A 13,502-nucleotide genomic window follows, 5' to 3' on the forward strand; every position below is an offset into this window, starting at 1 on the left:
AAGCAGCTATACCATACTCGGAGGGGTGGTGGGAGGACTGCAGGAGACGGTGTCTGACACAGGGTGGGGACCTAGTGACTGTCCCCTCACCTGACTGCAGCCCCTCATCTGCAGCTCTCAACTGGACAGCACCCCTAATGCCACCAGGTGGTCTGGGTCAGAATGTGCAGCTGCTTGGTGCCTTGGGCAAAGTCACAAATGAAGATCGTGACATATTTGCCCAGAAGAGGTGAGGGCTGGGCTCCCAAGGCTGAGGGCCACGACTGACCTCTGACCAAGATGTCACCCTGAAGCTAGGGACCTGGCAAGGCTAGAAGGGCAGTCTGGGAAGATATCTCCTTGATATGAACCATGCTGCACCCATGGGCCAAAGTGAGCCCTGTGTTTACTGATGTGTCTGCACAAGACTGGATTAACTGTGCATCTGACATCATCAAGCACAGGAGCGAGAAGTCAATGACGAGGTTCCCCCGAGATCAGGCAAGGGGGACACTTTGTTGCCTGCCTTCCAAGAACCTGCCGGCAAGAGGACACTTTGCTCAGTCTTTGAACTCTGCAGCCAGGGTCCCAGCTGTGAAGGGTATAGGGCGTGGTGGAAACAGCTCAGAGGCAGGAGGGCTTGACACCCAACTTGACCATATACTACCTGTGTGACCTGGGCAAGTCACTTAACTGTCCTGGGTCTCTGATGCCTTATCCACAAAAGGGAAACTGACAAAGATGAAACAAGATCATGGACACACAACAAATGACTATCCCATTCTTCTCCTCCCTTCTTCTTTGTGCCTGAAATAATTTCCAAATCAACCATAAAATTACTTCTTAAAGAGCAGAGCCTCCAAGCAGGGCCACTGCATCACAACTCATGAGGCATCAATTCAAGGACAACTGCAGCAAGACACGTATTCAAGGCTCAAGCATGGGAAGAAGTACACAAACTTTCACTGTGCAAACCCACAGAGGCTCTCTAGCGATCTTCATAGTCCAAGGCAAACCGGCTTCTCTGCAGCTGAACTAGAAGCATTTACTGATGGGCTGGGGGGAGGAGGGGACATGGAGAGACAATGTGACAAAAACTTCCCCATTTCCGTGTCTACATCTTCAGTTTTTCTTTGTACCTGACATAATGACTGCATCTTAAATTACACTAATGTTGTGGTTCCAACTCAGATAGGTAATTTCTCCAAGAAGGGCTCAAATGACAGCTGGTATTCTTGTCTGCCTCGGCTGCAGGGCAAGGCAAATGGTTCTCCTAGAGCTGGGTGATGCCTTCATCACTTGGGGGCAGGCAGGGTGGTGACATCTGTGCCTCATCGTCCTCTAATCATTTAGGACGTGTGCCAATGGCTTTAGGAAGAACCTCTCAGGTGGACTGACGGCCCCAGGTCTGACATGGATGCTTTCATCCCATTAACTACACCCTGCCATCTACTGCTGGGCCACCAAGCCTGACAGTATGACCTCCTGGCAGCTCAGAAACTCTAGGGTGGATGCAACTAGGCAAGCTGGTGAAATACAGATTGGTCCAAGTGGACAGTCCATTTCCAAGTTCCCCAAGCCACTGCACATGGTTATGGTACTTACCATAAGGACCACTGTATTAGGAAAATATGGATGTGAAGCACTTAGCATTGTATTTAGCGCAGACGGTTACCTCCAACACAAGTGCCTTCAGACAACATGGGCAGACTGCCCTTCAGCCAAAGTCCATGGGTGGGGGGGCTCTTCAACTTCATTCTGCACTTACTGAGCACCTATTATATGCCAAGTCCCCACTAGATAGTAAGCACTAAAGTGGTAGATGGACCTAGAGTCTGTCATACACAGTGAAGTAAGTCAGAAAGGGAAAAACAAATACAGCATGCTAATGCATATACATGGAATCTAAAAAAAAAAAATGGTTCTGATGAACCTAGGGGAAGGACAGGAATAAAGACGCAGACGTAGAGAATGGACTTGAGGACACGGGGCGGGGTTGGGGGTGGAAGGGTAAGCTGGGACGAAGTGAAAGAATAGCATTGACATATATACACCACCAAATGTAAAATAGATAGCTAGTGGGAAGCAGCCACATAGCACAGGGAGATCAGCTCGGTGCTCTGTGACCACCTAGAGGGGTGGGATAGGGAGGGTGGGAGGGAGATGCAAGAGGGAGGGGATATAGGGACACATGTATACATATAGCTGATTCACTTTGTTATACAGCAGCAACTAACAAAACAATGTAAAGCAATTATACTCCAATAAAGATGAAAAAAAGGGGCCTCCCTGGTGGCGCAGTGGTTGAGAGTCCGCCTGCCGATGCAGGGGATACGGGTTCGTGCCCCGGTCTGGGAGGATCCCATATGCCGCGGAGCGGCTGGGCCCGTGAGCCATGGCTGCTGGGCCTGCGCATCCGGAGCCTGTGCCCCGCAACGGGAGAGGCCACAACAGTGAGAGGCCCGCATACCGCAAAAAAAAAAAAAAAAAAAAAGATGAAAAAAAGATATATATATATACATAAATAAATGAAAAAAAATAAGCAGTAAAGGTGACTAAGGAATGGAAGTATCAGGGAATGGGAGTAACCTGGTCATTAAAAACCTTCTTTGTAAGTACAAACATGACAGACTATATGTACTAAAATTACCAAGTAGAAAATCATACAAAAAAATTTGTGTATGAGTCTGATCAGAACTACATTTTTAAAACTCAAACTCATAGACAGAAACTCTGCTTGTCTGTGGGTAGGACCGCAGGTTACGTTCTTCCTTCTACTCATCTGATTGTTGTCCTGATATTCTGTAATAAGCCTGTACTGATTTTATAATTTGAAAAGACTTAGATCAACTTTTAAAACTTGGTAAATACAAAAGTCAGAAGCCAAATCTTACTATGACACTCAAAAATACTTAGTAGTTATAAATGAATACATCATAATTCATTATCCCATAGAAGCTCTGATAAAGGAGTCCGCAATATATGTCTATCCGATGTGCTGATGAAATTCCTCATATACAGTTACACGTTAGTATCCTTTTAATTAGTGCTGGCAACTTTAACAAGTGTTTCTTGGGCATGTTAAACTAAAAATCCACCAGTGCATCAGACAGATGGAACAGTCAACGTTGAGAGACAGGCAACCCTCTTACCGTCCAATTCCCACCCACATGCTGATGACTCTCCCCTGTCAGTGCTTCCAGCCTGACCTGTCTGGTGAGCCAGATACAGACTCAAGAAGCTCCCAGAGGCCCCACTGGCCCCTCTCAGCCAAGAGACCCTACACAGATGTCCCCCCACTGGAGCCCACCTTTTCTTCTAACCATTCACTGTCACCATCTCCCATCCTTGGTAGCAGCCTGTGAGTCATCTCTGTCTCCTCTCTCAACACTGAGCCTAATGACCAGGTCCTTCTCCCTGTACCGCTGATGCTATTTTGGGGTGTGTGCTTAACCCCCAGCCTTAGTTTCGGTTTGTTACAGCTACACCTCCTCACTTCACCCCCAGCCCCAGTCTTGGTCTTGCCCCCACCCCTTCTCCCCATCACAGCCACTGTGGCCTTTCTAAAATGCACGTCTGACCAGGCCTGCCTCCCGCTCAAGAGCCTTCAAAGACGCCATGTTGACGGCACGAAGTTCATGCGCTTTAAATGGGGTCAAGGTCACCCGCCCCTCCAGGTTTTTGAACTTGGCCCTCTGACACCAATCAACTGCTAGTGCCTCTCCGCACTTTTCTACTTTGTGCCTTGGTTCCTCTGTTCATCTCCATCTACCGTTCCCCCGACAGGCCTCCACCTTCCAAGCCTCCTGCAGGTCTCTCTTCCTGAAGGAACCACACTGTACTCTGTACGTACACACAGGAGTATGTGATCCGGCCACGAGGTCCTCATGGGACTGAAAGCTACTTGGGGACGGAGACCAAAGCAGAGTACTGTGCCTGGTACACAGGAGACCCTCATTTGTTGAAATGAAAAGCAACAACTTTAAAATGCTAATTACCACTAAGGAATAATGTACCTTGGAGACAGAGAGCAGCTAACTCCACAGCTGTTTCATATGGGCATTTCAATCTTGGAAGGGAAAAAAAGAAAAGAAATTAACTGTAAATACGAACTTTAATATTCATAACCATACAAAATGTCACTAACATCATTTCTCAGAAGGTAGTGATATTTAGATAATGATTTTTGTTCTCGGTGGTTTCTATTTTTGCTGTCTACATTAAAAAATGCAAACAAGCTGACTTACACTCCCTATTTCCCAAAGTCAGTTCTCATCATATGGTAAAATAACCCCATCTAGGTATAGTTCCTCTCAACTCTGAGTAGAGTGGGCAATTTTACTGAATCTGGCAAGAACTGGGAAGTCTGGGAAACTGAATGGAAAGCCTTCCCTTTGCCGTATTATTTTTAAACTTATTTTATCTTGGTCTAGTACGTGCATCTTTTGAAGCTGCCTTCACTCTTTCTTGAAACGAGGTCATAGTGTTACAAATAAACAGAAACCATATCTAAGATTGCCAGGACAGCTGGATACACTCAAGTAATCGAATAACTGAGGCATCACCACAGAGGTGTATTACTACAAATCCAGGGATCTCATTCATATTTACTATTACAAATTTAGTTAGAAAAATAATAATGACATACATTGGTATAGCACTTCATGGTTTTCAAAGCCTTTTCATATATGTATATTATCCAATTTGGTCAATGCATCAAGTGTGTCAACCCCTAGGATGGGTGTTGTCTGTGCTCCCCATCCCCACCTCAGAAATGAGGAACTGAGTGTTCAAGTGTCCTGCCCACAGACGGCCAGCTGGTAGAGGCAACGCTGGGGCCGCCAGAACACTATTCTGCTATGAATTCAGTTAATCAGGCTGACGTGCACGTCAACTGCAAAGTACTGTACAAATGCAAGGCATCGCCATTAATATTTTTCCAGACCAAAGACAATCACCAGTTAAGAGGCTTTTAGTATGAGAAGCACAGTATGGAGAGAGAGAGAGAAATACACACACAATCGAAGATCTGTATTGCATGGTTGAATAAGGCAAATGTATACACTGTACAATCTACTTGTTCTATAGTGTACATTCCACTAGGATTCTCATAGCACATATTCTACAGACAGCTTCCAAATTCGGAAATCACATTTTAAATCTCCTTCAGATTATATTCAAAATCAAAATGTATTCTTGTCAATAATAGCAGGTATTGCTTTTTAGATTCAGTATATCTTAGTTGTTCATGTAACAGAAAAATAGTCAATATGTCTGGTGAAAAATGACACAACTGTAAAAGTTATGACTGCTGAAATCTCATATCCTTAAAATACATACTGCCTGTGAAACCAACCATTTCAGTGCCAGTGCTTCTCGTGCTCAACAATCATTGTATAGCCAGAGGCCTAGTGTTTAAAAACCATTTTTAGGAGAGGAAAAGGAAATGAGATGAGATGTCTAAACCTCTTTCTACTAGAATCAGAACATAACCTCTTTACATTACTTAAATGCAGATGGTGATGAGTGAGGCTTTTGGATGATCCAAATACTTGTCAGTGTATACATACTAATAATGTATCTTGCTTGCAAATACGACAAAAGCCGTTATGAATGGGGCAGTGATGTGATCAGGGAGAGAATTATTCCCAGATACACATCACTTAAGATATTAAATGCTCTTGGAAATGCTTCAAGCCATATAGTAATCACGTGAAATAAGATGATGATGAAAGTGATACAAGTATTAGACTCACTTTACAATGCCTGGTGTACTTTTTTTGAATTTTGAAAAGGGAACAAGGGTAAAGAGTTAAAAAAACACACACGGTGAACTATTTAGAAAATATATTATGATCTATCCTGAGTTAAGAGTTAGAACAAAAACATACTTACTTTCCTGAAAGAATGTCATGCCTGAGTTGTAAAACAAACAGGTACCTGACAAACATATACAAAAGTCAACAGAGGGTAACTCTTCCAGTCCCCAACTTCCCATCGCAAATCCCACCCCACACACAGCCCGGAATTCTGCATTGTAAAAAGGGAGTCCAAATCAAATGAGAACTTGGGTGGAAGCATCTCCTCCTGTCTCCAGGAAGGCATCCCAGAATCCAGCTAGGAAGGTGAGCGCATGTAGGAATTCGCAAGATACTTGGGGGATGGAACATGGAGCACTGCACAGTCCAATGACACCTCCACATGCCCTTGGGGCTCCAGGAGACACACATACACGTGCACATGCACACAGGGCTCACACGCAGCATGCAACGTGTCCAATCCAACAGGCAGGGTAGAGCCACTGCGTTGGGCCCTCAGCCGGCCCACCAGCAGATTCCAGAAAGGCTGCAGCTGATTGTATCAAAAAATTTACAGCTGACTGTAGTTAGCAACCACTGGAGGCTTTTTTTCTGATTCAGTTTAACTGCAGACTCTGCCTTTGAAAAAACAAAGTACACGTGTGCACACGCAGACACACACACAGACACACACAGGAAACAAAAATACTGGAATTGGATGGCAGCTGGTCACAGGGGTAATGGAAAATGGGGAGAAAGGCAGCAAATAACACAAGTGCAGTTCACTGAAGTAAAAGATTAAGTAAGTGTTCTTTTTACCAGGAGGATGTGGGCATCAGAACCACTTACAGTGCTTTGTAAAAACCAAAGCTGCCCATGCTCCACTCCATACCTACAGAATGAGAATCTTACACACAAGAGTGGTCCCCAGGAATCTGATTTGTTCAAAAGCCTCCCCAGTGTTTCTGATTCACAAACCCTGGTTAAGAATCACTGGCTTTGATGACAGCTAGAAGCAGCACACTTCATAAAGAACTCTAAAGAGAAACACTAGGATAATGTAATTTGTTTGAACTTTGAAAACAATGCACACGGTCACTCTCTGTGGAATGGACATAGGACAATGTGGGTGACGCAGACATGTGGGTGGTTGTGAAGGTTCTAGTACATTCCAGAATGTTACTACTTCTGAGAAGTGCTCAACCACCATTAAACTGAGTACCCACATCAAGGAGGACACAATGCTGACGTGGCCAGAACTTCCAATTCCTATAGGAAAACCTAACCGCAGAAGCCCCCAGGCCGCTCCCATGGGGGGCATGGTGATAAAGTCGGTCTTTATAAACTATTACTTAGGGTGTCACCTCCAAGCCAGTGGCCAACACCATGGATCACCCAGAAGCTTACATGTCACCACAACTGTCCATTACAGACAATGACAAGGAGATTCTGGGGACATCAAAAGCAGCAGAAAGCTGAGTAGAGAATCTCACTGATAGAAGGGTGGCTGGAGGGAAAGTCCACACGTAAAATGTTCTTTAAGCCTCTTTTGCTTTGACACTATTTCTGAAGTCTAAGAGACAGGCAAGGGCAGGTGCACTATAAAAGAAATTCAGTGGGGCGGAAAGGTACCATGATGGAATTCTAACAACTTTGATATTGTAATAATCAAGGGAATATTTCGCAGTTGCTTAAAAAAATAAGGTGGCAATTTTGGAGGGAGAGATGCTCTTCTAATATTTGCCTTCTCTTTTTGTATCTGAGACAAAATTAAAGTGCCATAGACCAACTAGCCAATTTACCCAAGGTCCAACAAAATAGGAATGTGACAAGAAAATAAATTTTAAAATTTTGATTCACTATGAAAAAGGTCCAGTCAAGCAAAGTGTGGATTTTCAACAGAATACAGAGATAAGCACATACAAAGTGCTAATAACAGTTGCTCAGAATATAAAGACAGCAGGTGAAAGAGGCAACAAACCCACAGTTTAGAAGACCCGTGGATTGTAAGGAAGGCAAGTGCTACGGGGTGTGGGTGGGTAGGAGGATCTTGTTTTGCATCTTGTCCTACCTTGTAAACTCTTCACGAAGGTTGTTCGGTTCTGAAGAATAATATTTAACTCGAAAGTGCAAAGCATAAGCAGGTCCAACTAAGCATTTGGAGATGGAAGGTTGAAGATCACAGAATGGACAAAAGGAAAAACATGTTAAATCTATTAACATATCCACCACGGACTCTGGGAGGTAACAACGGAACATACAAAGCTAGTAAGTTCTTTTCAATACTAGCTTGGAGGACGAAAATGGACTTCAGTTTTGACAAAGATAGTTTAGCTAGTAATCTCATTCTGGAAAAAAAACCTCATCATCTAGATGAATTACTAAGAGCTAACCTTTTACTTTCACCCCTGATTGCCAAGATACTCCAAAGTGATACTAACTTTTAACAAAATACTAAGTGGGCTAAAGGAAAGTGACACATAAACAGTCAAGTGTTCTGTAATCTAAAAATACTATGGTAGGGCTTCCCTGGTGGTGCAGTGGTTGAGAGTCCGCCTGCCGATGCAGGGGACGCGGGTTCGTGCCCCGGTCCGGGAAGATCCCACATGCTGCGGAGCGGCTAGGCCCATGAGCCATGGCTGCTGAGCCTGCGTGTCCGGAGCCTGTGCTCCGCAACGGGAGAGGCCACAATAGTGAGAGGCCCGTGTACCGCAAAAAAAAAAAAAAAAAAAAAGTATTAAATTAAAAAAAATTACTCATACATAAACCACATTGAAGAAATCTGGTTACCACAACTATAAAATCAGAGAGCCGGACCAGACTGTCAAAGATCCTTCCTGCTCTCCCATTCTCTGAATCTACTTCATAACTCATGAGAAAATGAATGTCACAGGTATAAACTCATGTTTCTGAACAGCATATTTATCAGTCCTCATTGGGAGAAGTGTCTGATTTCAAATGAGGGCATAGTCTGTTTTTTAACATCTACTAAAAACTCTTATTCAAATTTTAAACTCTAATATTTAGCCAGCCTTAGGAAATTAAAATTCATCCTTAAAATTGAATCCATTTGAAAATGCTCCCAAGTTCTAATGAAAATGTAATACCTCAAAACATTGGCAAAGGAGTTTACTCTCTGATAAAAGAAGGTAGTAAATTAAATTCTGCTTACTTACTTTTCATCTGCTTTTTTATGGGTTTGGAATGATCCAGCCAGTGCTGAAAGAAAGAAAACAAATTTTTTCTTAGGAATAGTTCATCAGTAAGATTACACAGTCCCTTGGAGTTACCCTGCCCTACAACTCTTAGTAATTAAAACCAGGGATTGTACCAGATCATGAGCTCTTAGGCTGGGGATCTGCAAACAGCTTGGAATGGTATAAAAATACCTGTGCTACATGAAAAGATGCTCAACATCACTAATTATGAGACAAATGCAAATCAAAACCACAACAAGGTATCACCTCACATGGGTCAGAATGGGCATCAACAAAAAGTCTACAAATAATAAATGCTGGAGAGGATAAGGGAAAAGTGAACCCTCACACACTGCTGGTGGGAATGTAAATTGGAGCAGCCACTATGGAGAACAATATGGAGGTCCCTTAAAAAAAGAAAAATAGAACCATTTGATCCAGCAATTCTACTCCTGGGTATATATCCCAAAAAACTGAAAACATTAATTCGAAAAGATACACACACCTCAATGTTCATAGCAGCACTATTTATAATAGCCAAGCCAAGTGCCCATCAACAGATGACTGGTTTAAGAAGATGTGTGTGTGTGTGTGTGTGTGTGTGTGTGTGTATAACAGACTATTATTCAGCCATAAAAAAGAATGAAATATTGCCATTTGCAGCAGCATGGATGGACCTAGAGATTATCATACTAAGTGAAGTAAGTCGCAGAAAGACAAATATTACATGATATCATTTATATGTGGAATCTAAAAAGTAATACAAATGAATCTATATACAAAATGGAAACAGACTCACAAAAATAGAAAACAAACTTATGGTTACCAAAGGGGGAAGGGGAGAGGGATAAATTAGGAGTTTGGGATTAAACTACAGATGCAAACTACTATACATAAACTAGATAAGCAACAAAGATTTACTGTATAGCACAGGGAACCATATTCAATATTTTGTAACAACCTATAATGGAAAATAATCTGAAAAAATATATATATATAACTGAATCACTTTGCTGTATACCTGAAACTAACACAACATTATAAATAAACTACACTTCAATTAAAAAAAAGAAAAAATACCTATGCTTATGCACATTGAGAGCATTTCTCCTGGGGAGAGTTAGCTTTCCAAAGTGGTGCCTAAAATAACCTAACACCCTTTACCTCATTGATCTATAAAGTCCCTTCTAGTCAGTGGAGCCACCAACTGCCTTTTCCTTCCGAGTTTTCTCAAGTTACAACCAAGTCTCCGTTAATCTAGTAATGACTACAAGCCCCACCGTCGAAAATCTCTGCTCATACACAGGTTCTGGCATACTGTTGCCCTAAACTCTAAAATTTAAAACCAAAATTCATAACCCTTTAAATGACCCGCGCTGAAGATGGAAAGACAGGAGGGGATTTGCCTGAGAGAATTCTGCTCTGGTCCATGAAGGCATTTCAACTTCCCCTAGTTTTCACCAGAAACACCACTTCAGTCTTATCCATCCAAAGAAACTGCAAAACCATTTCCCTCATATAAACGTTCCTCTATAACATCCAAGTTGTTGATACTACAGTCCTGAGGCGCCTCAGGAGCTTGACTTCCATGGAAATCAACATTTAGGAACATGAAACTGTGAGCCCCTCCAGGTGAACACGAGCCTCAAAGGGCAGGGACCATGCACTCAATCATCTCTGAGTTTCCTGTGCCAAACACAGAGCCTGTACCCAGCAGGCCCATATCAGATGCTTGAGAAATAAATGTTCAACATAATTTTTTAAATGAGGCAAATAGAGACCTTCCCATCCCTTTATGTAAATTCCATGCACGTGGAACATCGCTGTTAGGATGTTGGAACAACACAGCCCGCAGCAGGTTTCTCACTAGCTGTTCAAAATCCGAGGCCAAGATACTTTCAGAAGCAATCTAAACTCTGCACATTCTAATAATGAGAAAGGGTGGGACTAAGTGAGTACAGTGCACTCTACCCCTCACCAAAGAGCCCACTCTGACTGTGTGGGAGGAGGGGGATAAGGAAACACAGAAGCAAATAAGAAATGAATTAAAATACCATAAGCTGGGAGCAGTGCAATGGGAGACCGTGGGCTGTGTCAACCCCACTCCCCAGCTAGGCAACCGTGCGATCAAAGCACCGGATCCCCACAGCCCGATGCCTATCTCAAACCTCGTGGACAGGATGCTTTATCTCACTGTTCATAGCTTTGAATGGAAAATGACCTAAATGTCCATCAACAAAGATGGACTAAAACAATGGCTCCTCCATATAATGAAATACTATTCAGCCTTTAAAACTGATTTAGGCCTATATTTATTGATGTGGCAATAGATCCACAGCACAATGTGAGATGGAAAAAAAAAGGCAGGTAGGATCCCTTTATAGAAAATTATTATTTCCTATCAACATATGTCTAGAAGAATTTATAGAGGTTATTTCTGAATGTGGGACTGGGAATGACATCTACTGTTTTTCTTTTTTAATTTTCTGCATAGTTTTTTTCCTTTGAACAGGAATATTATTTTCACGGTGGTGGGCTGGGTTGCCCACTTCCATCATTTCATTCATCACTTGCCTATCGGGCAGTTTCTGATGATCAATTTGTATCATTAGAACTAAGTCTCACTGCTGCCCTCAAGCAAGCTGGTCCAGACCTTAGCCCCTGGGAGGACACATAAAGACTTGATAAAAACATAATATTTACTTTCCTGCCAAAGTAAGTATCATGCTAATGGCTTGGCTAAACCTGTTCTTCCCCTCACTTTCAAATCAATTTATCCTTAGCAGGCAAGGAAAGTTCTCCCTGCAACCAGTCTTCTAATCTTATTAGCCCCAAAGGCTCAGAGATTAAAGGAGCTTGTCCCATCTCTTTCCCTTCTCAAGTCTCCTTATTGTATTTGGAATAGAACAAACTTCAGCCCACTGTTCCTCTCCCTCTACTGTCAAACTCTAATCTTTTTTTTTTTTTTTTTTTGTGGTACGCGGGCCTCTCACTGTTGTGGCCTCTCCCGTTGCGGAGCACAGGCTCCGGACGCGCAGGCTCAGCGGCCATGGCTCACGGGCCCAGCCGCTCCGCGGCACGTGGGATCTTCCCGGACCGGGGCACGAACCCGCGTCCCCTGCATCGGCAGGTGGACTCTCAACCACTGCGCCACCAGGGAAGCCCTCAAACTCTGATCTTGATCCAGGCCCAACCTGTGTCGTTTCCTCAGCTATAGTTTTCAACCCTGGCTGTGTGTTTCAATCACAAATACCCAGGTCCCATCCAAGATCATTAAACAGAATCTCAGATCGTTAGTGTTTTTTAAAGGCTCCCAGTGTGCCCATTAAATGTTTAGTGTTGAAGTTTTCCTGCATCCTCTCCTACCCAAGAATATGTCCTAATAATGATCCTGGGGATCTTGAAACATCCACGACCCCTTCTGAATATTGCTGTCTGAAATCTCAAGTAATTTCAGGGTTTATTAGCCAGACGTCTACAACCCGTGTTAACTGACAGGCAGATCATGGCAAGATGCCCTTCCTGGACAGCAGACACCTTTCCCTCTGACCACACTGCTAAAGAAGCCCCGTATCAGCAACTTCCCTGGCGGTCCAGTGGTTAAGACTTCACCTTCCAATGCAGGGGTGTGGGTTCGATCCCTGATCGGGGAGATAAGATCCCACATGCCTTACGGCCAATAAAACCCCAAAACATAAGCAATATTGTAACAAATTCAATGAAGACTTTAAAAATGGTCCGCATCAAAAAAAAAAATCTAAAAAAAAAGAAGCCCCCTTATCCATGAGTGCTGGCCTCCATCCATCCTTCCCACCTAGCCACCAGCCACAGAGCCCTGCCCAGAGCAGGACCCGCCAGGATTGAGGCCTGTGAAAAGTCTGGGGCTCACAAAGCCGGGAAAAGAATCAGAAACAGCTCCATTTAAAGAGCTCCTTGACCCCGTGGTGTTCAGATCAGGTTTGCTCATCTGCATCAGAGGTGATAAGAAATCCAGTCACAAGCCTAAAACAAGAGATGATAAAATCTATCTCGTATCCAACCAGTTCAAAATGACCCGAGTTTTCTTCTTAGCTGTAGGAGCTGACCAGACTCTGATCACTCATGCTTAATCCCATAAGACCACCCTGGGACTTGAAGACGCTGGGGGCACTCAGGCCCAACGTGGCATTTAATAAATTATATCCTATACTTGGCTTGAAGCCCTATTCAGCAGCAGCAGGACCTGTCTTGGATGTTCACCTGCATTCGGCTAAGTACAGCCAGGCCGCCTGTCGGCAGAGGCCAAGGCAAATGGCTCCAGCTCTCTTAACAGACCTTTAAACCAGTCACTGGAAACAGACAGGTGCCTTTCTGAGTTCAAAGGGCAAGACATTTAACTCAAACACTCTAACAGGTATTAGGTGGTTCTGATCTGAATTTCTCATCCAAGTCCATCTGGCAAAACCCTTCCCATAAATCGAGATGTGAGATGATCTGGCAAAGCCCATCTGTTCTGATAGTACATCAGTTCTAGAATTAGGACATACAT

The 13,502-nt window shown here is 43.4% G+C and overlaps 1 protein-coding gene across 8 annotated transcripts in view; it reads right to left on the bottom strand.

The window, feature by feature from the left end:
- Window positions 1-13,502, bottom strand: part of EPB41L4B (erythrocyte membrane protein band 4.1 like 4B) — a gene marked incomplete at its 3' end in the record, with an annotated part of 141,899 nt that overhangs the window by 79,119 nt on the left and 49,278 nt on the right. For all 8 annotated transcript variants that reach the window (XM_082623065.1, XM_082623067.1, XM_082623064.1 and 5 more), the window contains exons 3-6: window positions 8,954-8,996; window positions 7,849-7,927; window positions 5,875-5,919; window positions 3,996-4,048 (exon numbers count right to left, since the gene is read on the bottom strand). In XM_082623065.1, coding sequence (XP_082479191.1) covers window positions 3,996-4,048; window positions 5,875-5,919; window positions 7,849-7,927; window positions 8,954-8,996 — 220 coding nt within the window. The remainder of the gene's footprint in view (window positions 1-3,995; window positions 4,049-5,874; window positions 5,920-7,848; window positions 7,928-8,953; window positions 8,997-13,502) is intronic.

Source organism: Mesoplodon mirus, assembly GCF_964341445.2.
Source record: "Mesoplodon mirus genome assembly, chromosome: 1".
In the NCBI taxonomy this organism is placed as follows: domain Eukaryota; kingdom Metazoa; phylum Chordata; class Mammalia; order Artiodactyla; family Ziphiidae; genus Mesoplodon; species Mesoplodon mirus.